The 27890-nt window shown below is 43.3% G+C and overlaps 1 protein-coding gene across 9 annotated transcripts; it reads right to left on the minus strand.

The window, feature by feature from the left end:
* Positions 1 to 391: 391 nt before the first annotated feature.
* On the minus strand, positions 392 to 27349 carry LOC109024811 (zinc finger protein 562). Of its 9 annotated transcripts, none has more exons than XM_063700978.1 (7): positions 27034 to 27289; positions 24751 to 24929; positions 12711 to 12865; positions 11387 to 11475; positions 10021 to 10147; positions 8563 to 8669; positions 392 to 5906 (listed from the first exon to the last, which is right to left on the minus strand). In XM_063700978.1, exons 3-7 carry the CDS (start codon positions 12733 to 12735, stop codon positions 4977 to 4979), a joined length of 1278 nt encoding a protein of 425 aa, XP_063557048.1. In that variant the 5' UTR covers positions 12736 to 12865; positions 24751 to 24929; positions 27034 to 27289; the 3' UTR covers positions 392 to 4976. The 9 variants fall into 9 exon arrangements, with proteins under 9 accessions (XP_063557048.1, XP_063557046.1, XP_063557047.1 ...); XM_063700976.1 differs by having other exon boundaries at positions 392 to 5909; positions 27034 to 27287; XM_063700977.1 differs by having other exon boundaries at positions 392 to 5909; positions 26651 to 27287.
* Between the last annotated feature and the right edge of the window lie 541 nt (positions 27350 to 27890).

The raw sequence follows: 27890 nt of genomic DNA on the forward strand, positions 1-27890 counted from the left end.
AAATATCTTGTAGTATTTTTAAATAGAGATGTGGTCTCGCTATGTTGCCCAGGCTGGTTTGAACTCCTTGGCTCAAGGGATCTTTTTGCCTCAGCCTCCAAAAGTGCTGGGATTACAGGCCTGAGCCACTATTCCCAGCCTAGATGACTCTTATAGATTAAGAATTCAGAAATAGTAGGAACATGCCCCACTACAGTATATGACTGTCATTATATACAAATATCATTAAGGGACAACTTTTTAAAAATCACAATGTTATTCAAACATAGCTCCATAACATATTAGTAAAGGTAATGAAGTATTTTTAAGTGATCCATTATGTCACAGTCGAGCTTATCCAGGAATACAAGGTTGATGTAACATTGGAAAAGCAATAAATACAAATACCACATTTATTTAATTTAATTTATTTATTTTTGACAGAGTCGCACCCTGTCACCCAGCATGGAGTGCAGTGGTATAATCTTGGCTCAGTGCAACCTCCACCTCCCAGGTTCAAGTGATTCTCCTGCTTCAGCCTCCCAAGTAGCTGGGATTACAGGTGCACATCACCACACCCAGCTAATTTTTGTATTGTTAGTAGAGATGGGGTTTCACCATGTTGGCTGGGCTGGTGTCGAACTCTTGACCTCAAATGATCTGCCCACCCCCACCTCCCAAATTGCTGGGATTACAGGCATAAGCCCCCACACCCAGCCTGACCACATTTATTTTAGAAAAGTGCCTTTCCATGCATTCACTTCTTCAAGCTTTTTTTTTTTTTTTTTTTTTTTTGAGATGGGGTCTTGCTATGTTGCCTAAGCTGGTCTAGAACCCCTGGGCTCAGGCCACCCTCCCAAGTAGCTAAAACTATAGGCATGTATCACCACATCATTTCATTGAAGTATTTATTAGGTACCATCATGAGCTAGGTGCAGTTCTAGGTATTGAGTTTTATCAGTAAATAAAGATGATCATCACAGAGGACGTGAAGGAAGCATTTAATAAATTCAAGAGGAATTCAGCCTCATAAATTATGAAATATTGGGAAATAATTCATCATGTAAAAACTGGATATAAAGAAAAAACTTTTCCTGCAGGACATTGTTGCAGGAAGTCAGGGACCCCAAACGGGGGGACTGGCTGAAGCCATGGCAGAAAAACATGGATTGTGAAGGTTTCATGGACATTTATTAGTTCCCCAAATTAATACTTTTATAATTTCTTATGCCTGCCTTTACTGCAATCTCTAAACATAAATTGTAAAGATTTCATGGACACTTATCACTTCCCCAATCAATACGCTTGTGATTTCCTATGCCTGTCTTTACTTTAATCTCTCAATCCTGTCAGCTGAGGAGGATGTATATTACCTCAGGACCCTGTAATAATTGCATTAACTGCACAAATTATACAGCATGTGTGTTTGAGCAATATGAAATCTGGGCACCTTGAAAAAAGAACAGGATAACAGCAATGTTTAGGAAACAAGAGAAATAACCTTAAACTCTGACCGCTGATGAGCCGGGTGGAACAAAGCCACATTTCTCTTCTTTCACAAGCAAATGGGAGAAATATCACTGAATTCTTTTTCTCAGCAAGGAACATCCTTGAGAAAGAGAATGCACACCTGGGAGTGGGCCTCTGAATTGGCCCCCCTGGGCGTAGCCGTCTCTTATGGTCTGCAGGGATGAAATAGACCCCAGTCTCCCATAGCACTCCCAGGCTTATTAGGAAGAGGAAATTCCCACCTAATAAATTTTAGTCAGACCAGTTGATCTAAAAACCATCTCCTGATAAGATGTTATCAATGACAATGGTGCCCGAAACTTCATTAGCAATTTTAATTTCACCTCGGTCCTGTGATCTCGCCCTGCCTCCACTTGCCTTGTGATATTCTATTACCTTGAAAAGTACTTGATGTCTGTGACCCACACCTATTTGCACACTCCCTCCCCTTTTCAAAATCCCTAATAAAAACTTGCTGGTTTTTGTGGCTTGTGGGGCATCACGGAACCTACCGACATGTGATGTCTGCCCCGGACACCCAGCTTTAAAATTTCTCTCTTTTGTACTCTGTCCCTTTATTTCTCAAGTCAGCTGACACTTAGGGAAAATAGAAAAGAACCTATGTGAATATCGGGGCAGGTTCCCCGACAGGACATAACCTCTTCAAAAAATAAAAAAGAAATAAAAACCTACAGCCAAACCAACAAAATAGAGTGCATATCTCACCAGAACTGCAAAGACAAGTATGCTGGTATTACTACTTTTAGTTGGTGTTGTGCAGCGGGTTAAAATCAGTCCAGTAAAGCAAGAAAATATTTAGAGAGAGCTTCATCATCATATGAATTTTGGGGGTCATTGTTCAGTCCAAAGTACTTAGTATGATTCTTTTCTCTTTCCACATAGAGAATCAGATAATCTATAAATAATGACTCTTACTGTTCCACTTTAGGAGTTAGGTGTATATATATATATATGGACACAGTGACCCCCCAAATTTCATATGAAGCTCCAGACCTCAATGTGACTGTATGTGAAAAGAGAAGGGGGCAGGGAGGGGGGAGACCGACTGACCTATTTGTTGGTCTCCATCGTGTGAAGACATGAGGAAGTGGGCACTTACATGCCAGGAAGAGAGCTCTCACTAGAGGTTGACCATGCCAGCACTCTGATCTCAGACTTCCAGCCTCCAGATATGTGAGAATATAAATTTGTGTTTTGGGCCAGATACGGTGGCTCAGGCCTGTAATCCCAGCACTTTGGGAGGCCAAGGCAGGTGGATCACCTGAGGTCAGATCTGACCAACATGGAGATCAGCCTGACCAACGTGGAGAAACCCTGTCTCTACTAAAAATACAAACTTAGCTAAGGTTTGTAGTGCATGCCAATAATCCCAGCTACTGAGGGTGAGGCAGGAGAATCACTGGAACTTGGGAGGCGGAGGTTGCGGTGAGCCAAGATCATGCCATTGCACTCCAGCCTGGGCAACAAGAGCAAAACTCCATCTCAAAAAAATAAATAAATAAACAAAAATTCTGTGTTTTTAACCTCATTGATTTAAAATTAAATTAATTTCTAAGCCAATTGGTCTGCGGTATTCTGTTATGGTTGCCTGAGCTGACTAAGGCAGATATTGGTACTGAGAAGTGAGGTACTGCAATTAAAAACAAACAAAAAAACTAAAACTGTGAAGCAGCTTTGAAACTGACAAATGAGTAGAGGCTGGAAAAATTCTGATGTGCAAGCTGGAAATAAGGTTGGTAAGGGTTATTCTGGTGAGATGTCATTGGGGAATGAGGAACATGCTATTGGGAAATGAAGAAAAGACAACCCTTGATATAAAGTGAAGAACTTGGCAGAACTGTATTCTAGCATTTTATGGAAGGTAGAGCTTGAGAGAGATAAAATGGTATGTATCACTAAGATCTGTAATTAAAGTGTTAAAGGACACAGGAAGCTTCATTATTCCTGACTGCTTACAGGAAAATGTGCTGGGAACAGGCCCCCCAAATCTGGCCATAAACAGGCCATGAGAAACTGGCCATAAACAAAATCTCTGCAGCACTGTGACATGCACATGATGGCTATGATGCCCATGCTGGAGGTTGCTGGTTTACCGGAATGAGGGCAAGCAACACCTGGCCCACCCAGGGCAGAAAACTGGAAAACTGCTCAAGGCATTCCTAAACCACAAACAATAGCATGAGTGATTTGTGCCTTAAGGACATATTCCTGTTGCAGATAACAAGCCAGAGCCTGTCCCTTTCTTTCTCGTAAGGAATACTTTTAGCTGATCTATAATCTATAGAAATAATGCTTATCACAGGCTTACTGTCAATAAATATGTGGGTCAAATTCTGTTCAAGCTCAGCTCTGAAGGCTGTGAGCCCCGATTCCCACTCTGCACTCTATTTCTGTGTCTTTGTCTTAATTCCTCTAGAGCCACTGGGTTAGGGTCTCCACGACCCAGCTGGTCTCGGCAAAAATGCAAAAGGAGACCTGAATTGCAGAAGAAATTGTTAAGGAAAAAGGAACCAGAACTTGGAGATTTGGAAAATTCTCAGCCTATCCATACTGCAAAAATTAGAAAACTTGTACTGAAGAGAATCCTCAAAGTGTGGCTGAACAATCATTTGATAAAGAGATCATGAGTGGGATTCATGGACTATATCAGCCATCTTAACAGAAGTGAGAAGAGAGACTGGATTATACTAGAAGAGACACTGCCACTTACATTGTGCCACCTAAAATGGACAGAGAAAACAGAACAGGCAAGGCTGTCACACTTCTTATTTTACAAGAAGGGGACACAGAAATTATCAGCTGTGAAAGGGCACTGGTAGTTATGGATGGTTTCATTCCTGACATGCTCTGCAGGATCCATGGGAACAGAAGAGAACCTTGGAGGAGCATCTTTTTAACAATCCACCTGTGGGGCCTACATCATCTTGGCTTCTGGTAAATTTTGACATGAATGTGCCACACTGGCAGCCACTAACCAACAGGGGCTGAGATCAATCTGCATGATTTATCTCATACAGAACTTGTTAATGCTATGATCTTAGGAATCTAATCACCAAGGTGAGGCAGCCTACAGTACTGACCTCAGCATCCATGACCCTTCTTCACAGATGCCCAGACTCAGGGAACGATGAAGTTGTATTCAGAACCTGTAGGTTTAATTTCAGACCCTCGGGATGCATCTAAGGCCAATCCGTGAGCCATTACAACCTCCAAAAGGCATTTAGGACTAATCTGATGATCTTTGCATTGCCAACAATTAAAGATGGCAACCAACGGGCTAAATGGTAACAACACTCATATCCTTACATTCATAGGATTTCTCCCCAGTGTGAATTCTTTCATGCATACTTAGGCATGAGGAAAGAGCAAATGCTTTCCCAAATTCTTTACATACAAAAGGTTTCTCTCTGGTAGGAGTTCACAGGTGGGGTGAGGAATACAGAAATTCTTTCCCACATATCTTGCATTTACCTTTCTCCACTGTGAGTTTTCAAATGTTTACTACGATGGGAAGAAGTAATGAAGGTCTTCCCACATTCAACACATTCATAAGGCTTCTCTCCTGTGTGAATTCTTCTATGTTGAGTAAGCGTTGAAGATCTATTGAAGGCTTTCCCACATTCCTTACACTGATAGGGTTTCTCTCCAGTGTGATTTCGTATGTGTATAGCAAGGCCCGTGTACTGAGTGAAGGCTTGGCCACATTCCTTACATTCATAGGGTTTTATTCCAGTGTGAGTTCTTACATGTTGAGTAAGGTGAGTTGACCTAGTGAAGGCTTTCCCACATTCTGTACATTTGTGTGGTTTTATTCCAGTGTGAATTTGAATGTGAACATTAAAGGATGAGGAATTTCTAAAGGATCTTCCACATTCTTTACATTCAAAGGACTTCTCTCCTTTATGAGTTTTTGCATGTGCAGAAAGTTGAGAAAAATTAGTGAAGGATTTCCCACAGTTCTTAGTCTTTTCGGATTTCTTTCCAGTATGAACTGCTACACATTGCTTTAAGTGTGAGGAAGTTGTGATGGCTCTCTCACATTCCTGAAATTCACAGAGTTTCTCTCCAATGTGGATTCCCATGTGATTATCAAGGCTTGCAAAATACTTAAAGCCTTTTCCACATTCCTTACATTTGTAGGGTTGTCTTCCATTGAGAATTTCAAGATGCACAGCAAGGCCTGGAGTTAAGGTGAAGACTTTTCCACATGGATTAAATTTGGAAAGTTCCTGTCCAATAGAGGCTTCCTTGTGCACACTGAGGATGTCTTTTCCATAACAATTACCCTCAAAAGTGTTCCCTCCATTCTGAGCTCTCATGTGTGTCTTAAGGCAAAACTGTTCACTGAAGACCTCACCACAATTCTCACAGAGTTTCCATCCACTGTAGCTTCTTGTCTGCTGATGAGGGGATAAAGGATTTAAAATGTTTTCAGACATATTAAGAGATTTCACTCATCTGAACACAGAAACATTATTTTGATGACAATTATTTTACTTTTTAATGTTTAATTTTTTTTGGGGGGGGGGACAGAGTCTTGTTCTATCTCCCAGTCTACAGTGCAGTGGCACAATCTCTGCTAACTGCAACCTTCACCTCCCAGGCTCAAGTGATTCTCCTGCCTCAGCCTCCCGAGTAGCTGGAAATACAGGTGTGCATTACTGCACTGGGGAGTTTTTCTACTTTTTTTGTAGACACAGGTTTTGCCAAGTTGCCAAGGCTAGTCTCAAACTCCTGAGTTCAGGTGAACTGCCTGTCTTGGCCTCCCAAAGTGGTAAGATTACAGGCGTGACCCACCATGCGCAACATGTTTTACTTTTTTCAGAGCTGGGGTTTTGCTCCATTGCCTGGTCTATAGTGCACTGCAGTGATCATGGCTCACTGTAACCTCAAACGCCTGGCTGGGTTCAAGTGATCATCCTAGCTAAAAGCTGTGTAGCTAGGACTAGAGGCATGCATCATCCAATTTTTTGATTTATTTATTTATTTTATTTTATTTATTTTTGAGATGGAGTCTCACTTTGGCTGGAGTGCAGTGTCACGATTTTGGCTCACTGCAGCCTCCGCCTCCTGGGTTCAAGCGGTTCTTCTGCCTCAGCCTGCCGACTAGCATGTGCAACCAGACCCAGCTAATTTTTGTATTTTTCCTACAGATGGGACTTCATCATGTTAGCCAGGGTGTTCTCAAACTCCTGACCTTCCCATCCGCCCGCCTAGGCCTCCCAAAGTGCTGGAATTACAGGCATGAGGCACTGCACCCGGCCTCAATTTACTTTTATAGAGACAGGGTCTTGGTATGTAGCTTAGGCTGGTCTCAAACTCTTCAAGAAACCCCTGTCTCAGCCTCCCAAACTGCTGGGATTACAGCCATGAGCTACCAAGTCAGCCTACTTTGATAACCATAATTTTTACAATCTTTCTTCCATGGTTTCATTTCCTACCCTCTTGATTTCTTGCCAGAATTCTATGCCACTGGCTCTAATTGTTCAAAAAAAAACTGTCTTTTTTTTTATTGTTGGGGGTGGTTTGAGACAGGGTCTTACTCTGTCACCCAGGCTGGATACCATGGCACAATCACAGCTCACTGCAGCCTTAAACTCCCAGGCTCAAGCCATCATCCTGCCTCAGTCTCCTGAGGAGCCTGGATTACAGGTGCATGCCAACGTGCCCAGCTAATTTTTTATTTTTTTGTAGAGACAGAGTCTCCCTGTTGCCCAGGCTGGTCTTGATCTCCTAGACTCAAGCAATTCTCCTGCCTCAGCTTCCCAAAGTGCTGGGATTGCAGGTGTCAGCCATTGCACCCAGCCAAATTGTGCAGATTTTCATGAAACTTTAAATCCTCAATGTCTAGTTACATATGTGGGAATATGGACTTGTCGGTATTTTTCAGTGACAAGTTATACAGGTATGGAACATCAGAAAATTCATCACGTTCAGACTATCTCTCCAGAGACCCTGCTCCCTCAAGGGTGCAGGCTACTTCTCTCTCAAGTATCTCTCATTTGTGCTGTTTCTTTTTCATGCCAACTCCACCTCCCGTGTTTAAGCAATTCTGCCTCAGCCTCCCGTGTAACTGGGATTACAGGTGCCTGCCACCACACCTGGCTAATTTTGTATTTTTAGTAGAGATAGAGTTTCACCATGTTGGTCAGGCTGGTCTCAAAGTGCTAACCTCAAGTGATCCACACACCTCCACATCCCAAAGTGCTGGGATTACAGGACTCACTTTCTTTTCTTTCTTTCTTTTTTTTTTTTTTTTAGATGGAGTCTCACTTGGTCATCTAAGCTGGAATGCAGTGGTGCAGTGCTGGCTCACTCAGCAACCTCGGCCTCTGGGTAAGCGATTGTCCTGCCTCAGCCTCCCGAGTAACTAGGATAACAGGTGCCCACTACCACACACAGCTGATTTTGTATTTTTAGTAGAGACAGAGTTTTCACCATGTTGGCCAGGCCTGTCTCAAACTCCTGACCTCAAGTGATCCACCTATCTTTGCCTCCTAAAGTGTTGGGATTACAGGCATGAGCCACCACATCCAGCCTCTTTTTAAAATCAGAGATTGTATATTGCTATACTGCCTAGGCTGGTCTTGAATTCCTGGGCTCAAATGATGATCCCACCTCAGCCTCCTAAGTAGCTGGGATTACAGATGTAAACCACACCACTAACTGGGCTGATTTTTTAGAATGGAATTCTCAATCTTTTCTGAGAGAGGAAATTAAGAAATATCCCTCATGGCCTGACACAGTGGCTCAGGCCTGTAATCCCAGCACTTTGGGAGGTCGAGGCAGATGGATCACGAGGTCAGGAGATCAAGACCATCCTGGCTAACATAGTGAAACCCTGTCTCTACTATAAATACAATAAATTAGCCAGGCATGGTGATGGGTGCCTGTAGTCCCAGCTACTCGGGAGGCTGAGGCAAGAGAATCGCTTGAACCTGGGAGTTGGAAGTTGCGGTGAGCTGAGATGGTGCCACTGCACTTCAGCCTGGCAGAGCAAGACTCCATCTCAAAAAACAGAAGAAAAAAATAAATATCCTTCATGAATCTTACCATTTGTATCCCAGTGAATATTTGATTCTTCAAAAAACCCTGCTGAAGTGATGACCGTTTGGTTCTAGGTTGTATTTCCCATTCTGAAGTTAAGCAGAAAAAGAAATCTAAGGGTTTAGAGAAGAAATGTGTTAGTTTAAAATTAGTCATTTGTCCTTGTTTTCAAATTAAACCCAGTATGAAAATAAAAGCCACAGGCCAGGCACGGTGACTCAGGCCTGTAATCCCAGGACTTTGGGAGGCTGAGGTGGGTGGATCACGAGGTCAGGAGATCAAGACCATCCTGACCAAAATGGTGAAACCCTCTCTCTACTAAAATACAAAAAAATATATATATATATTAGCCGGGCGCGTTGGCATGTGCCTGTAGTCCCAGCTACTCAGGAGGCTGAGGCAGGGGAATCACTTGAACCCCAGAGGTGGCGGTTGCAGTAAGCTGAAATCACACCACTGCACTCCAGCCTGGGTGACAGAACGAGACTCCATCTCAAGAAAAAAAAAAAGAAAAAAATAAAACAAGAGAACCTTGAGGATTTTGGTATGTCAAAAATTTGGCTATAAGGATGTGGGGTTTATTACACAACTGATGTGTTTAGATAGTTTATAACAAACTGCTTCTGTGAAAATTACAACTGATGGGGAACAGGAAGAGAAAATTATCAGGAAAGGAAAGCAGGAAAGATCAGGATAAAGAGCATTTATCAAAATGATAAACTTAACAAAAAAACAGAACAGCTTCGGGAAGCTGAGGCAGGAGAATGGCAAGAACCCGGGAGGCAGAGCTTGCAGTGAGCAGAGATCCTGCCACTGCACCCCAGCCTGGGTGACAGAGTGAGACTCCCTCAAAAAAAAAAAAACAAAAACAAAACAAACAAACAAAAAAAAACAGAACTGGTAGTTTTGTTTGACTAGACGGAAAGTAAAAGTCAGAGATATCTGAAATTCTGAGAAAAATAGCTTAAATCTTCTCAGGCAAAGTGGATCTTTAAAAATCTTTTTTTTTTTTTTTTTTTTTGAGTCAAAGTCCCACTCTGTCACCAGGCTGGAGTGCAGTGGCACAATCTTGGCTCACTGCAACCTCCACCTCCTGGATTCAAGCAATTCTACTGCCTCAGCCTCCCGAGTAACTGGGACTACAGGCATGTGCCACCATGCCTGGCTAATTTTTTTGCATTTTTAGTAGAGACAGGGTTTCACCGTGTTAGCCAGGCTGGTCTTGATTTCTTGACCTTGTGATCTGCCTGCCTCAGCCTTCCAAAGTGCTGGGATTACAGGCGTGAACCTCCATGACCGGCCTAGTCTTTATTCTTAGGATTTATTTTTAGAGATGAGGTTTCACAATGTTGCCCATGCTAGTATCAAACTCCCAGGCTCCAGCGATTCTCCCACCTCAGCCTCCCAAGTATCTGGGACTACAGGTGCAGGCCACCATGCCAAGCAAAGTGATGTTACTCTTACCCACAGAGGCCAGGTTCATGTAGTTCTCCAGCATCACATCTCTGTAGAGGTATTTCTGAGTTGTGTCCAGTAAAGCCCACTCCTCTGGGGTGAACTCCACAGCCACATCATCAAACGTCACTGAATCCTAAGTCATCAAACACATGCTGGTTTGAGCCAATGAACACTTCCACCAATATTCACTGGAGAATGAGGAAAGGGGAACCTTATACTCACTTATACGTGGTTCTCAAGTCTCCCATGATCTACTCCAGGGTTTAATGTCTCAGGAGCTCTTGTGTCTAAACAATCAAGGTTGACCTCCTACAGGCATATGCCTTAAACAGCACTTTTTTTCTTTCTTTCTTTCTTTTTTTTTTGTGACAGTTTTTCTCTTTTTGCCCAGGCTGGAGTGCAATGGCACGATCTCGGCTCACTGCAACCTCCACCTCCTAAGTTCAAGTGATTCTCATGCCTCAGCCTCCCAAGTAGATGGGATTACAGGCATGCAACATCACGCCTGGCTAATTTTTGTATTTTTAGTAGAAATGGGGTTTCACCATGTTGGCCAGGATGGTCTCAAAGTTCTGACCTCATGTGATTGGCCCTCCTCAGCCTCCCAAGGTGCTGGGATTATAGGTGTGAGACACCACGCCCATCCGAACAGTACTTTTTAAAAAATTTTTTAAATCTTTTTTGTCTGATCTATTTATTTTTAATTTTTTAATATTTTTTTAATTTTAATTTTTGATTAGAACAGTACTTCCTAAACATTAATTTTTATCTATCTAGCATCTATCTATCTATCCAAACTTTTTATTTATTTATATATAAAGACAGGGTCCCACTGTGTCACCCAGGCACAATCGCTGCTTACTGCAGCTTCAATCTCCTGGGCTGAAGTGCTCCTCCCACCCCAGCCTCCTGAGTAGCTGGAATTACAGGCATGACCCACTGCACACTGCTTACATTATGTCAGCACAAACAGGCTAGGAGCTCTTCCTGTCCCATTGGTCTCTGGGCAACACACTCCTCAGCACACTGCAGATACCTGATAAATGCTGATGAGTGAATAAATTATTTGATAAAAGGACACTTTCATCTGCTTTATCATCTGTCACCGCACCCAGCAATGTAAGAAAGATGCAGTTGGCACCATGAAGGTCAAGCTTAATTAGTAATTACCGAGCTACTGGAATGATCTTCAAGTTAACACTTTATGTATAGAAGACTTCATTCCCTGGGGAAATTCACCCGGGGACTCAGTCCTTGAGTAAGGCTTCATTTGCTCTAAGAAAACTCTGGAGATGAGTCTGTCTAGAAAGAAATGTGTCTACCTATTGGATGTAAGTATGTCATTTTGTACAACGGTACATTTTCTGTTTACCTGGTAAGAATTTGACCGGTGGTCCTCTACCATCGTTCCTATCTTTGTCTTTTCTTCAAAAGGACAGATTGGTTCCCTGGAAAAAAACCCTAGTGGAAAAGTAAGAAGGCATGAGAAGCCAGAGCAGCCCACATTCTCATGCCCAGAAGTCATTCCATCCTAGCTTGAAATTCCCATATGCTCCTGCCACTCGAAAAAACTACACACACACAACACTTCCATGAAATGCCATAGTAGTCCTGTATCACCAAGACCCAGAAAAGCAGATATGGGCTGAGCTGCCTGTTGTGTAAAGGGTAACAGTTTCATTTTTCAAGGAAACTTACACCCTGAAAAATGTGACTATCTGCCCATAATAGTAACACTCATGAAGCTTATGTAGCATTTCCAAAGGCACACAAACCAGGGCTGAATTCTAAAACAGCATTCTGACTGGGCACAGTGGCTCATGCCTGTAATCCCAACATCTTGGGAGGCCAAGGCAGGCAAATCACTCGAGGTCAGGCATTCATGACCAGCCTGGCCAACATGGCAAAACCCCGTCTCTACTAAAAAAAAAAAAAAAAAAAAAAAAAAAAAAAAAAAAATTACAGGAGGCTGAGGCAGAGAATTGCTTGAACCTGGGAAGTGGAGGTTGCAATGAGTCGAGATCATGCAACTGCACTTCAGCCTGGGTGACACAGTGAGACTCCGTCTCAAAAAAAAAGAAAAAAAGAAAAATTAGCCAAACCTGGTGATGCATGCTTGTGATCCCAGCTACTTAAGAAGCTGAGGCAAGAGAATTGCTTGAACCCAGGAGGCAGAGGTTTCAGTGAGCCAAGATTACCCACTGCACTCAGCCTGGGTGACAGAGCAAGATTCAGTCTCAAAAAATAAATAAATAAAAATATGAATAAAATAAAACAGCATTCTGCGTCTTACTTGAATTCCTCCTAAAAGAACTAGCAGCAGCCAGGCACGGTGGCTCATGCCTGTAATTCCAACACTTTGGGAGGCCGAGGCAGGCAAATCACCTGAGGTCGGGAGTTCAAGACCAGCCTGACCAACATGGAGAAACCCATCTCCACTAAAAATACAAAATTAGCCTGTGGTCCCAGTGACTCGGGTGGGTGAGGCAGAAGAATTGTTTGAACCCAGGAGGTGGAGGTTGCGGTGAGCTAAGATCATGCCATCGCACTCCAGCTTGGGCAACAAGAGCAAAACTCCATCTAAAAGGAAAAAAAAAAAAGCAGCATGCCTGTTCAGGCCCAGCTCACTGGACTCTTATGTTGTGGAGGGCGACCTAAAGCTGAATCTCTGAAAAAGAGCATCGACAAGGACTTACCATGGGACATATCAAAGGCTGACATCCTCTGAAGCTGATGGTGAGATGTGCCTCAATGCTGTCTTTCTTGATGCCAAGATCGCCTCAGGGCAGCTTATGAATCTAGGTGGATACAGGCAATCTCCATTCCTCTTTGTACAGGGTTATCTGAGGTCCTGTTCATACCAATCACCAAACAAGCATCAAACATCAGTCATTGAACATTATGCATGAGCTTTCTCTCTGCAGGTGACAGATGTGAAGGCCGCCAAAAACTGTATACTCAGTATCGTCACTCAGTAATGACAGTACTAATAACAGCAACTGACATTTATTGAGGACTAGTATGTCAGAAGTAGCTCTAGTAGCTTTATATATACATGCCCACTTAATTATCATAACCATCCTTCCCAACAGCTATCATTGCCTATATGTATCTATGTATCTATCCATCTATCTATTTATTGAGACAGGGTCTCACTCTGTTGCCCAGGTTTAAGTACAATGACACAACAACAGCTCTCTGTAGCCTAGATTTCCCAGGCTCAAGTGATCCTCCCACCTCAGCTTCCTGAATAGCTGGGACCACAGGTGTGCATCGTCAAGCCTTATTATTATATTATTATATTATAATATTATATTATTATATATAATATAATATAATAATTATATTATATTATTATTATTATTTTGAGACAGAGTCTCACTCTGTTGCCCAGGCTGAAATGCAGTGGCATGATCTTGACTCACTGCAACCTCTGCCTCCCAGGTTCAAGTGATTATCAGGCCTCAGCCTCCCGAGTAGCTGGGATTACAGGTATGCACCACCACGCCTGGCTAATTTTTATATTTTTAGTAAGTATGGGGTTGGTCAGGCACGGTGGCTCATGCCTGTAATCCTAACACTTTGGGAGGCCAAGGCAGGTGGATCACGAGGTCAGGAGTTCCAGACCAGCCTGGCCAACATAGTGAAACCCTGTCTCTACTAAAAATAGAAAAAATTAGCTGGGTGTGGTGGTGGGCACCTGGAATCCCAGCTACTCAGGATGCTGAGGAAGGAGAATCGCTTGACCCCGGGAGGTGGAGGTTGCAGTGAGCTGAGACTGTGCCATCGCACTCCAGCCCAGGTGACAGTGCGAGACTCCATCTCAAACAACAACAACAAAAAAGAAATGTGTAAGGAAGGGGTTTCATCATATTGGCCAGGCTGGTCTCAAACAAGTGATTCTCCCACTTCAGCCCCCAAAGTGGCTGGGACTACAGGTGCACACCACTGGATCTAATTTTTTGCATTTTTTGTAGAAACAAGGTTTCACCAGGTTGCCCAGGCTGGTCTCAAACTCCTGGGCTCAAACAATCCTCCCGCCTTGGCCTCCCAAAGTGCTGGGATAATAAGCATGAGCCACCATGCCTGGCCCATTACCTCTATTAATACTGAAAAAAACCTACATTCAAATAATCCTAGTAATTGGTCTGATATTTGACCCTAGAGCCTGATCTCCTGTATATGCTGTTACCCCCCAGTATGACGAGAAGACAGTCCAGACCTGCACAGAACAACTCAGTAGTCACTAGCCACATGTGTTATTGATAACTTCATTGTGTACCTAAGATGATGAAAAACAGAATTTAAAATATTCAAAAGATGGCCAGGCGCGGTGGCTCACACTTGTAATCTCAGTACTTTGGGAGGCTGAGGCAGGCAGATCACCTGAGGTCAGGAGTTCAAGACCAGCCTGGCCATCATGGCAAAACCCTGTCTCTACTAAAAATACAAAAATTAGCTGGGCGTGGTGGCACATGACTACTCAGGAGGCTGAGGCAGGAGAATTGCTTGATCCCAGGAGGCAGAGGTTGCAGTGAGCCAAGATCATGCCACTGCACTCCAGACTGGGTGACAGAGCGAGACTCCATCTCAAAAAAAAAAAAAAGAGAAAGAAAATATAGACAATAGGCCAGGCACAGTGGCTCATGCCTGTAATCCCAGCACTTTGGGAGCACCAAGGCGGGCAGACCACAAGGTCAGGAGATCGAGACCATCCTGGCTAACACAATGAAACCCCGTCTCTACTAAAATACAAAAAATTAGCCAGGTGTGGTGGTGGGCGGCTGTAGTCCCAGCTACTTGGGAGGCTGAGGCAGGACAATGGCGAGAACTTGAGGTCAGGAGTTCAAGATCAGCCTAGCCCATATGGTGAAACCTCATCTCTACTAAAAATACAAACCTTAGCCACTCATGGTGGCACACGCTGTAGTGCAACCTACTCAGGAGGCTAAGGCAGGAGAATCACTCGAACCCGGGAGGTGCCCACCTTAGCCTCCCAAGGTGCTGGGATTACAGATGTGAGCCACTGCGCCTGGCCAGCTGTTGTTCTTAATGTTGTTCTTTACTGAAAAGAATGAACACAACAGTTGGCACTTGGTACACAACTAATGTAGATAATGGCCTTATCTCTATGCCAATTTGAAAAAACAGCCAGAATTGGCCGGGTGCAGTGGCTCACACCTGTAATCCCAGCACTTTGGGAGGCCGAGGCGGGTGGATCACGAGGTCAGGAGATGGAGACCATCCGGCTAATGCAGTGAAACCTCATCTCTACTAAAAATACAAAAAAAAAAAAAAAAAATTGCCAGGCATGGTGGCAGGCGCCTGTAGTCCCAGATACTCAGGAGGCTGAGGCAGGAGAATGGCATGAACCCAGGAGGTGGAGCTTGCAGTAAGTGAGATTGCGCCACTGCACTCCAGCCTGGGTGACAGAGCGAGACTCCATCTCAAAAAAAAAAAAAAAAAAAAAAGGAAAAAGAAAAGAAACAGCCAGAATCACTCCACACCACTGCCTCCAGACTGCATAAATTTTCCTTCCTGTTCACTTCCAAAATATAGTCCTCAAGGGTCCTGACATTCCAAAAATCATCACACTGGTTGACTGTGTAGATGGTTTTTTTTGTTGTTTTTTTTTTTGAGACGGAGTCTTGCTCTTATCGCCCAGGCTAGACTGCAGTAGCACGATCGCCACCACTGTAGCTATTGTTCTTTTTTTTTCTTTTTCTTTTTTTTTCTGAGACAGAGTATCGTTCTGTCGCCCAGGCTGGAGTGCAGTGGCGCGATCTCGGCTCACTGCAGCCGCCGCCTCCCAGGTTCAAGCGATTTTCCTGCCTCAGCCTCTCGAGTAGCTGGGACTACAGGACTCCAGAGTAGCTGGGACTCCCTAGCTCAAGTGATTCTCCTGCCACAGCTTCCCAAGTAGCTGGGATTACAGGTGCATGCCACCATTCCCAGCTAATTTTTTTTTGTATTTTTAGTAGAGATGGGGTTTCACAATGACAGCCAGGCTGGTCTTGAACTCCTGACCTCAGGTGATCTGCCCGCCTTGGCCTCCCAAAGTGCTGAGATTACAGGTGTGAGCCACCACACCTGGCCTGTGAATTTGTTTTGTTTTGTTTTGTTTTTTAAGACAGAGTTTCACTCTTGTTGTCCAGCCAGGAGTGCAATGGCACGATCTAGGCTCACTGCAACCTCCACCTCTTTGGTTCAAGCTATTCTCCTGCCTCAGCCTCCCGAGTAGCTGGGATTACAGGCATACATCACCACACCTGGCTAATTTTTGTGTTTTTAGTAGAGACTGGGTTTCTCCATGTTGGTCTGGCTGGTCTGGAACTCCTGACCACGAGTGGTCCACCCGCCCCAGCCTCCAAAAGTGCTGGAATTATAGTTCACTTGTTTTAACGTTCCTTAAAGTTTAATTTTCCCCAAGGAGGGGCTGCACATTTTGGGTTGGATTTATTATCAGTACTTACAAAAACTATTATGTTATGGTTAAGTTGTTCCACCACTGGCCAGTGGACTGTCTTCAAGATGGCTCCTTTCCTTTTGACAAGACCCTAACAGTCACTGATTGTTTTCATACAGGGCATGTGTTCCAACATTATCTTGTACATTTCTTGCACGGTTTGGCCTATGGATGTAATCATATATGTGATCTGAGGACTTTTGGGTTTCTGCCGTTTTTGAAAAGTTTCTCAGGGCTGGATGCAGTAGCTCACACCTATAATCCCAGCACTTTGGGAGGCTGATGCAGGTGGATCACCTGAGGGCAGAAGTTAGAGACCAGCTGGGCACGGTGGCTCATGCCTGTAATCCCAGCACTCTGGGAGGCCAAGGCGGGTGGATCACGAGGTACAGCCTGGGCGACAGAGTGAGACTCTGTCTCAAAAAAAAAAAAAGAAAAGAAAAGAAAATATCTCAAATACCACCGTTTATATAACACATTTCTATATATGCACACATGTGCTTTAAAAAACAGGTCTAGGCCAGGCGTAGTGGCTCATGCCTGTAATGCCAGCACTTTGGGAGGCCAAGGCAGGTGGCTCACCTGAGGTCAGGAGTTTGAGACCAGCCTGGCCAACATGGTGAAACCCTGTCTCTACTGAAAATACAAACATTAGCTGGGCGTGGTGGCACACGCCTGAAGTCCCAGCTACTCAGGATACTGAGGTTGCAGAATTGCTTGAACCTGGGAGGCGGAGGTTGCAGTGAGCCAAGATTGTGCCACTGCACTCCAACCTGGGGACAGAGCAAGACTCTGTCTAAAAAAAAAAAAAAGCAGTTTCTGTGGCTACAATGAAGTGAAAAAAACTCCAAGGAGATGGTAAGGGAATCAAATTTCCATATCCACAACACCCTTCTCCTTAATCCAGCACCAAGAATGTGGAAAATTTCTACCAATTCAGTTTCTACACTGGAAAAAACTGAGCTCAAGGTGGACAACCACCTTCTGCACCATCCTGGGTTCCCTGGTAAAAGATCAGTCCCTCCCTGTCTCAACCCACAGGAAGCATCACAAGAGCCTGAAGGGAGAAATACCCTGAGGACATCCAGGGACAAAGAGGGGAGGCAGGACTACCATCCCCAGCCCTGGGAGCAGCATACTGTAGGGGTATGCTACACAGGTCCCCTGGGCAGAACACACAGCCAGCCTTCCCACTTTCCTGGAATATGCCCTTTAGGACTTCCCAATTCTGGATGGGCAGTATTCTTGACTGTTTGCTAGAGCAGAGGCAAACATGGGTTTAAGATTCCATCTAGTGCTGAAAAGGAGGCAGTGACCTAGGGAAATTTTAAAGAAAGGAAATCATTTTGGGAGGCCGACACAGGTGGATGGCTTGAGCTCAGGAGTTCAAGACCTGCCTGGGAAACATGATGAAAACCCATCTCTACTAAAAAGTACAAAAAGTAGCCAGGTGTGATGGCGTGCACCTCACCTACTTAGAAGACTGAGGTGGGAGGATTGCTTCAGCATGGGAGGTAGAGGATGCAGTAAGCCATGATCACACCACTGCACTCCAGGCTAGGTGACAGAGAGAGACCTAGTCTTTAAAAAAAAAAATCAAAAGAATTTAAGAGGCTGGTTGCTATGGCTCATGCCTGTAATCCCAACACTTTGGGAGGCTGAGGTGGGTGGATCATCTGAGGTCAGGAGTTCAAGACCAGCCTGACTAACATGGAGAAACACTGTCTCTACTAAAAATACAAAATTAGCTAGACATGTGGCGCATGCCTGTAATCCCACTACTCGGGAGGCTGAAGCAGGAGAATCGCTTGAATCCAGGAAGCAGAGGTTGTGGTGAGCCGAGATCGCACTATTGCACTCCAGCCTGGGCAACAAGAACAAACCTCCATCTCAAAAAAAAAAAAAAAAAAAAAAAATTACACAATGGAACACTGTTTTGGTTTTTGGTATGTTGACAAACCAAAATCTATGGGATAAAAGCAGTACTAAGGGAGAATTTTACAGCAGTAAACACATACATCAAAAAAGTAGAAAAATTTAAAATAAACCTAATGATACCCCTTAAGATACTAGAAAAGCAAAAACAAACCAGATTCAAAATTAGTAGAACAAAAGAATAAAGACCAGAGCCAAAATAAAATTGAAAATAAAAAATAATACAGAAGATCAATAAAACAAAGTTGATTACTTGAAAAGATAAACAAAATTAACCTTCGGCTAGACTAAGGGAAAAAAATGACCCAAATAAAATAAAAAATGAAAAAGAAAACAGAACAGAAACCACAGAAATACAACCAATCATTAGAAACTATTATGAAAAACTATATGCCAACAAACTGAAAAGCCTGGAAGAAATGGACAAATTCTTGGGTGCATACAACCTACCAAGACTGAACCATGAAGAAACAGAAAACCTCAACACAACAATAACAAGATCAAAGTGATAACAAAATGAATCCCATCAAAGAAAAGCCCAGGACCTGATAACTTCACTGCTGAATCCTACCAAAAACTTAAAGAACTAATACCAATACTACTTGAACTCCTCAAACAAAATTGAAGAGGAGAGAATATTTCCAAACTTAGTCTACAAGGTGAGCATTATTCTCATATCAAAACCAGACAAGAGCACAACAACAACAAAACTACAGGCCAATATCACTGATGAACATACCTGCAAAAATTCTCACCAAAATATCAGCAAACCAAATTCAACACATTAAGAAAATCATTCACCACAATCAAGTGAAATTCATCGTAGAAATACAAGGATGGTTCAACATATGCAAATCAATAAATGTGATGTACCAAATTAACAGAACCAAGAACAAAAACCGTATGAGATTTCCACAGATGCTGAAACACCATTTGATAAAATTCAATATCCCTTTTTGACAAAAGTCCCCAACAAACTGTGTATAGAATGAATATACCTCAAAATAATAAAGGCCATATATGACACACCCACATCCAACATCTTACTGAACAGGGAAAAATTGAAAGTCTTTCCTCTGAGATCTTGAACAGAACAAGGATGTCCACTTTTACCACTTCTATTCAACATAATACTATAAGTTCTGGCCAGAGCAATTAGGCAAGAGAAACAAATAAAGGGCATCTCAACTAAAAAAGAAGTCAAATTAGCCTTGTTTGCCAATGACATGACCTTTTTCTCCTTAGAAACAGGGTCTCCCTCTGTTGCTCAGGCTAGAATGCAGTGGTGATCACAGCTCACTGCAGCCTTGGTCTCCTGAGCTCAAGTGATACTCCTGCCTCAGCCTCCCGAGTAGCTAGAACCACAGGCATGTGTGACAATGCTAACTTTTTTTTTTTTTTAGAGACTGGGGGCAGAGGGGTCCTCAATATATTACCCAGGCTGGCCTTGAACTCGTGATTTCAAGTGATCCTCTTGCTTTGGCCTCCTAAAGTGCTGGGATTACAGGCATGAGCCACCATGCTCAGCTGACATAATCTTATATTTAGAAAAACCTAAAGACTCCACCAAAAACCTGTTAGAACTGATAAATGAATTCAGTAAATGTTCGGGACACAAAATCAACATACAAAAATCAGTTGCATTTATATACGCCAACGGTGAACAATCTGAAAAAGAAATCAAGGAAGTAATCACATTTACAATAGCTGCAAAGACTATAAAATGCCAGCACCAGGCATGATGACTCACAATTGTAATCCCAGAATTTTGGGAGGCTGAGGTGGGAGGATTGCTTAAGCCCAACAGTTCAAGACCAGCCTGGGCAACATGGCACGGCTCAGTCTCTATTAAAAAAAAAAAAAATTAGCCAGGCATGATGGCACACACCTGTAGTCCCAGCTACTCAAAAGAGACTGAGGCAGGAGGATTCCTTGAGCCCAGGAGTTCAAGGCTGCTGCATGAGCTACAACTGCACCACTGTACTCCAGCCTGGGCAACAAAGTGAGACCCCACCTCTGAAAAAAAGAGAAAATAAAAAGTAACCAAAAATGTGAAGGAGCTATACAAGGAAAACTATAAAACACTGATGAAACAAACTGTAGAGAATACAGAAAAAAAATGGAAAGACATTCCATGCTTATGGATTAGAAGAATATTGTTAAAATGACAATACTACCCAAAGCAATTTACAATTAAGAGCAACCGTTATCAAAATAGCAATGACATTCATCATAAAAATAGAAAAAAAATCCTAAAATTTATATGCAACCATAAAAGACTTCAAACAGCCAAAGAAATACTGAACAAAAAGAACAAAGCTGGAATCATCACACTGCCTGACTTCAAAATATACTACAAAGCTATCATAACCAAATCAGCATGGTACTGACATTAAAAAAAAAAAACACATAGATCAATGGAAGAGAACAAAGAACCTAAATACAAATATACACATTTACAGACAGCTCATTTTCAACAAAGGCACCAAAAGCATACAATGGGAAAATAACAGTCTTTTCAATAAATGCTGCTGGGAAAACTGGATAACCATATGCAGAATAAAACTAGATGCCATCTCTCAGCATAAAAAAAATAAAGTCAAAACAGATTAAAGACTTACATCTAACACCTGAAACTATAAAACTAGTAGGGGAAGACCCTTGGGAAACAATCCAGGACATTGGTCTGGGTAAAGATTTCTTGGGAAGATCTCAAAAGCACAGGCAACAAGAGCAAAAACAAACATATGAGATTACATCAAGCTAAAAAGCTTCTCCACAGCAAAAGAAACAATCAACAAAGTGAAGAGACAATCTACAGTATGGGAGAAAATATTTACAAACTATCCACCTGGGATTAATAATCAGAATATATAAGGAACTCAAACTTGATAACAAAAAAAATCCGATAAAAAAAATCAGCAAAAGGTCAGAATAGATGTTTCTCAAAAAAAAGACATACAAACGGCCAACAGGCATACAAAAAAATGCTCAACATCACTAATCATCAGAGAAATACAAATCACACATAACCACAATGAGATATCATCTCACCTCATTTAGAGTGGCTTTTATAAAAAAGACAGGGAATAACAAATGCTGATGAGGATATGGTGAAAAGATAATTCTTGTATGCAGTTGGTGGGAATATAAATTAGTACAGCCACTGTAGAGAACAATATTCAGGTGTGGTGGCTCATGCCTATAATCCCAAAACTTGAGGCTGCGGTGGGAGATCACTTGAGCCCACGAGTTCCAGACCAGGCTGGGCAACACAGCAACACCTGTCTGTACACACATGCACACACAAAACCTGTCTGAACCTGGCAAGACCTGTCTGCGTGCACACGTGCACACACACACACACACACACACACAACCAGTCAGGGACAGTGGCTCATGCCTGTAATCCCAGCTCTTTAGGAGGCCGAGGCAGGCAGATCATTTGAGGTCAGGAGTTTGAGACCAGCCTGGTCAACATGGTGAAACTCTGTCTCTACTGAAAATACAAAAATTAGCTGGGCATGGTGTCGTGCACCTGTAGTCCCAGCTACTCCAGAGGCTGAGGTAGGAGAATTGCTTGAACCCAGGAGGCGGACGTTGCAGTGAACCAAGATCATGCCACTGCACCCCAGCCTGAAAGACAGAGTGAGACTGTCTCTCAAAAAATCAAAGAAACAAACAAAAAAACTTAGCCAGGTGTATTAGTGGAGGCCTGTAGTCCTGGCTACTCAGGAAGCTGAGGTGTGAGGATCACCTGAGCCCAGGAAGTTAAGGCTGCAGTGAGCCATGATTATGCCATGGCACTCTAGCCTGAGTGACACAGCAAGACTATCTCAAAACAAACAAACAAACAAACAAAAACAGTATGGGGGTTTCTCAAAAAATTAAAAATAGAACTACCATATGATCTGGAATCCCATTGGGTATATATCCAAAAGAAAGGAAATCAATATATTTGAAAAGATATATATACATTCCCTTGTTTACTGCAGCACTACTCATAATAGCCAAAATATGGAATCAACCTAAGTGTCTAAAAATGAAAGAATGAATGAAGAAAATACGGTACATATAGACAGCGGATTATTATTCACCCATAATGAAGAATGGAATTCTGTCATTTGCAGCAACTGGATAGAACTGGAGGTCATCATGGAAGTGAAATAAGCCAAGCACAGCAGACAAATACCCCATATTCTCACATGTGAGAGCTAAAAAAAGTGGATCTCATGAGCATAGAGTACAGATTGGTGGTTACTAGAGGCCAGAAGGGTAGGAGGGAGACGGAGATAAAGAGAGGTTGATTAGGCTGAGTGAGGTGGCTCATGCCTGTAATCCCAGCACTTTGGGAGGCCAAGGTGGGCAGATCACCCTGATTATGTGAGATCACGAGTTCGAGACCAACCTGTCCAATATGGTAAAACCCCATCTCTACTAAAACTACAAAAATTAGCCGGGTGTGGTGGTGCACCCCTTAATCCTAGCTACTCGGGAGGCTGAGGCAGGAGAATCACTTGAACCCAGGAGGAGGCAGAGGTTGCAGTGAGCCAAGATCATGCCACTGCATTCCAGCCTGGGTGATGGCGAGACTCCATCTCCCAAAAAAAAAAAAAAGAGGTTGATTCATGGGTAAAATATACAGTTAGAAGAAATAAGAACTGGTATTCAATAGATCAGAAGGGTGACTACACTTAATACGCATCTATCATACATTTCAACACAGCTAAGAGAATAACGATGTTCCTACAATATAGAAAAGATAAATATTTAAGGTGACAGATATGCTACTTACCCTGATTATGTGAATGTATCAAATTATCACATGTACTCTGAAAATATGTTCATCTATTATGAATTGAAAAAATTTTTCTGGATTGTAAAATACGGAGTGGGAGATTCTGGGGCCACCATGTCTGTGGGTAAAGATAGTCCCTTGTCTGGATCATGTAAAGACATCCCTCCAAGATGTCACTCCAAGTTACTGCACCTAATACCACCTACCATTAACAAGGAGCAATGAGCCATGATTATGCCATTGCTCTCCAGCCTGGGTGATCCAGCAAGACTTTGTCTCAAAAAAAGAAAAAAAACCCAGCATGGAGGTTTCTCAAAAACTACCATCCATAGACCTCTTGAATTTTGGAGGCAACACATACATTTGCATGTACTTTAACGCCCCACACAGTTACCTGTAAGGATTCTAGTTTCAACTGTAGACAAGAGCAATTTCAGGCTGCAATGCAAGCTTCCTAAGCACTTGGTCCACCTGATCCAGCAGACCCAGTGATACTCAACGTGTCCATGTTAAATGGCATGTTATTTATTGGAAGCCTCCGGCACACACCAACAGAAGATGTAGAGTACAGCCCTCTGGTATTGCAGAGTCAATCCATGCCCTCTTGTGCAGATTAACTGTTTTTCTTTTGAGAAACAGGTTGTGGTTTGCCACTAGCACATGACAGAGAATGAACAACTAGTCATGGGACATGAAGTAACTAAGGCTGAACTGAGTAATTTGAGACTTTCTGGTCCCCAAAGCATGAAGTACATACTGTCACCCATTATCAAACAACTGTTGTCAGCTTCTCCCCTGGACCCAATTCCAAGTTTGTAGGAAATCGCATGAAATAAAGGAATATTTACACACACCATGAGAATCCAATCAGAAATATCTGATTGTATGACTTTCTAAGAGAATGAGTGTGACTCTCTGAAAGTCAATATAACGGACAGTAATAACTGTTATAGGCAAAAAGACACTGAAGACACTGACAATTGCAATGCAAAAATCTTGAATGGATCTTAGATCCAAAAACACCCAAGAGCATACGTTGAATCAATGAGGAGAATTTTAGTTATTACGGAAAGTAGACGTTAGATGACATTATTATTTTTTGTTTAAGTGAAATACTAGTATTGTGGTTTTAGTATGACAATGCCTTTTTTTAGGAGGTGCATTATGAAGTATTTAAAGGTCAAGCATCATATGTACAATTTATGCTCAATTTACACTCAAATTGTTCACTGTAAGATTTACATGAGGAGAAAGAAATAAAATGCTAAAAAAATTAAGTAAATCTACTAGACTGGGTGTGTTAGATGTTCAAGTTTTCCTTAGGATCAAATTTTTCAGAAAAAAATGTAAAAACTACACTTAGTCCAAACATGCTCTTAATAAATTATACAGATACTAGAGATTTTACTACACTGATACTAGAATACTATTCTGATTATAATAGTAAATAATTCTAGTGTCAGTGTAATAAAGCCTCCATTCTTTCTTCCTGGTTCCTGGAGGCCCCTGTTTTGAAGCACTGTGGGGAAGTACAGACCTAAGAACTTCAGATGAAGAGAATAGTTGAGTATTATTGCCTTTCTTTCTTTCTCTCTTTCTTTTTTTGAGACAGTTTCGCTCTTGTCACCAGGCTGGAGTGCAGTGGCGGGATCTCGGCTCAATGCAACCTCCGCCTCCCGGGTTAAAGTGATTCTCCTGCCTCAGCCTCCGGAGTAGCTGTGTGAGATACAATATATTTCTCTGAATTTCTCTTCAAAAGTTCAGCCTATAAAGTTCCTTGTTCTTTGTTCTCAAACTCAACTTTCCTGTTCTCCATGCCTCCTTGCCTCTAGTTACTGTAAACAACCTTCCCATCAGCTCTAATCAATAACTCACATCTGTTCCCTTGGCTACTCATTCTGCAGCTATTCCACTCTTCGAAACTGCACATCCCACCATCATGACTCACACATCCCCCTACCCTTCCTTATTTGGGGAAAATATTCACAGATAGCCAATAGGGTCAGTTTAGATTGTGCGGTCCGACCCTAACCCATGGGGGAGCGACACAGAAGTAGGGACCCAGCGTTAGAAATAAAAACCCCTTCCCCTCCCTTATCTGGTGTACTCTCGCCATCACTCCATCCGCGAGACTCACCCTTCTATAGAAATAAATTGCGTTGCTGAGAAAACTTTTGCCTGAGTGCTGGTTTCACTTTGCAGCACGGAGCATTTTATTTTTTTATCTCCAACAGCTGGGATTACAGGGGCCCGCCACCAAGCCCGGCTAATTTTTGTATTTTTAGTAGAGACAGGGTTTTACCATGTTGGCTAGGCTAGTCCGGATCTCCTGACCTCAGGTGATCCGCCTGCCTCTGCCTCCCAAAGTGCTGTGATTACAGGTGTGAGCCAGTGCATCTGGCCTGGCTTTGTTAAGTAGAAAGGCTTGCAGCTGGTAACAATTAGAAAAAAAATAACCTGCAAGAAAATAAAAATTAAAAACTAAAGTCTTAGTCTACACGTGTTCATATTTACATACAAAAACGGGCACACCCTAAACAACTGTTTTTTCCATCTGAATGTAATGTGTCAAAAATAAGTGGCGGGTGGATCACTTGAGGTCAGGAGTTCGAGACCAGCCTGGCCAACATGGTGAAACCCCATCTCTACCAAAAATATAAAAAATTAGCCAGGTGTGGTGGTGCACGCCTGGAATCCCAGCTACTCGGGAGGCTGAGGCAGGTGAATCATGTTATAAAGTTTTCATGCCACAAAAAAAAAGCACTCAAATATAACATTTTCTTTTCTCAGCAAGGCAATTTACTTCTATAGAAGGGTGTGCCCTCACAGATGGAGCAATGGCGAGCACACACCAGGACAAGGAAGGGGAAGGGGTTCTTATTCTTGAGGAAAGTGGCCCCTGCCGCTGTGTCCTTCCCCGATGGCTAGGGTTAGACCCCACAGGCTAAACTAATTCCAATTGGTTAATTTAAAGAGAGTGACAGGGTGAGTGGTTTGTTGGGGAAAATGATTATAACAGAGCAGGAAATTGGAATGAGTCAGGGTGGAAAATGAGTCAGAGTGGAGTAGGTAATCGAAATAAGTCTGGATGGAGCAGGTAACCAGAATGAGTCAGGGTGGAGCAGGTGATCGAAAAAGGTTGCTTTACGGAGAAGTTTAAAAGTAGAAGGCAAAGAATTAAACATACTGACATATTGATTTTTTAAAAAGAAATTTAAAACTCATATCTAACAATCACTTGAACCCGGGAGGTGAAAGTTGCAGTGAGCCAACATCGTGCCACTGCACTCCAGCGTGGGTGACAGAGTAAGACTCCAAATCAAAAAAAAAAAAAAGTAAAGGACATCAAGACAACGCCAGATTCTCAGATGAGACAATTTTTAGCAAATAAATGGAAGTCACAGCCCTCTTGAAACCATTTTTCTGCCGGTGCTCACCAGGAACATGCCGGAAGAGATAGGTTCCAGACGCGGGAGAATGCGGGGCCAGAGCCAACCTCACCAGAAGGGCAGAAATCCTTTTCCTTTCGGAAAGAAAAAAACTCCCAAAGGTTGCTTTCCAAGCTTTTCAAGAGAGGAGCACAGCGGATGAAAGTACTCAAGAAAACACCCGGCGGAGGCGGAACAAACACACTTCCCGACGCGGCCAGACGGACTGTGCGGCCTCTCGGAACTGGCCGGAGGCCGCACCAGGAGGACTGACAGCCCCTAGAAAAGCGAGTGAAACCAGGCGGATCTGAGAAGCTCCTGGGCGACCACGCCGAATCCTTCCTTTGCCGCCCCCCTGCTATCTCCCGGCCCCCCAAGCAGGTGGAACTCACCACAGCAGCGGTGGACTCCACCACAATAAAGGTGAAACGGCACTGACCATGCGGAGCCACAGCCGGTAAAGATGGCGGTGGCACACTGACGTCACTTCCGCTCCGAGCCTCCGGCCGGGTGGGGCTCCAGGGCTTGAGTTTCAGGCACGTAGGACAAAGAAATTCTAGTTTCCTCCTGGGTGGGTGCCGGACAGTGCCTGGGGTTGGCTCAGGGAGCCGGATGCAGAAACGGGTTCAGAGAAAAAGATGAGTTTAGAACCGGGCCTCTGGACGGAACCGTGGGCGAGGGGTGGGGCCCATACTTGGGGGCGGTTTAGAGGTGGGACCCGGCCTAGCCCGCGTTTCAGGTGGCCAGAGGGGTTGGAAAGGCGGGGATGGGGGATGGGACGCACCCCAGAGGATGCTCCTCCGAAGCTTATCCCGGGCGGGCTCAGTGGCTCACGCCTGTAATTCCAGCACTTTGGGAGGCTAAGGCAGGTGGATAGCTTGAGTCCAAGAGTTCCAGACCAGCCTGAGTAAAATAGCAAGACCGTGTGTCTTTTTTTCTTTTCTTTTCTTTTTGTTTTTTTTTTTTTTTTTGAGACAGTTTCACTCTTGTTGCCCAGGCCTGTGCCCGGCTCGACCCTGTCTCTATTAAAATATATATATAAGGCCAAGCGCCAGTGGCTCACACCTGTAATCCCTGCACTTTGGGAAGCCAAGGCGGGCGGATCACCTGAGGTCGGGAGTTTGACACCAGCCTGGTCAACATGGTGAAACCCCGTCTCTACTAAAAATACAAAAAAATAGTTGGGTGTGGTGGCAGGCGCTTGTAATCCCAGCTACTCAGGAGGCTGAGGCAGGAGAATCGCTTGAAC

Source organism: Gorilla gorilla, chromosome 20 (genome assembly GCF_029281585.2).
Source record: "Gorilla gorilla gorilla isolate KB3781 chromosome 20, NHGRI_mGorGor1-v2.1_pri, whole genome shotgun sequence".
In the NCBI taxonomy this organism is placed as follows: domain Eukaryota; kingdom Metazoa; phylum Chordata; class Mammalia; order Primates; family Hominidae; genus Gorilla; species Gorilla gorilla.

What these genes read in the sequence shown, in the direction of transcription:
- LOC109024811 (XM_031004289.3), bottom strand. Translation starts at nt 12,735, where the DNA reads ATGTCAGCCTTTGATATGTCCCATG. An exon ending in AGCCTTTGATATGTCCCATG is followed by an intron (nt 11,476 to 12,710) that starts GTAAGTCCTTGT and finishes CTTTTCCACTAG; the next exon opens with GGTTTTTTTCCAGGGAACCA. An exon ending in ACCGGTCAAATTCTTACCAG is followed by an intron (nt 10,148 to 11,386) that starts GTAAACAGAAAA and finishes TTGATGACTTAG; the next exon opens with GATTCAGTGACGTTTGATGA.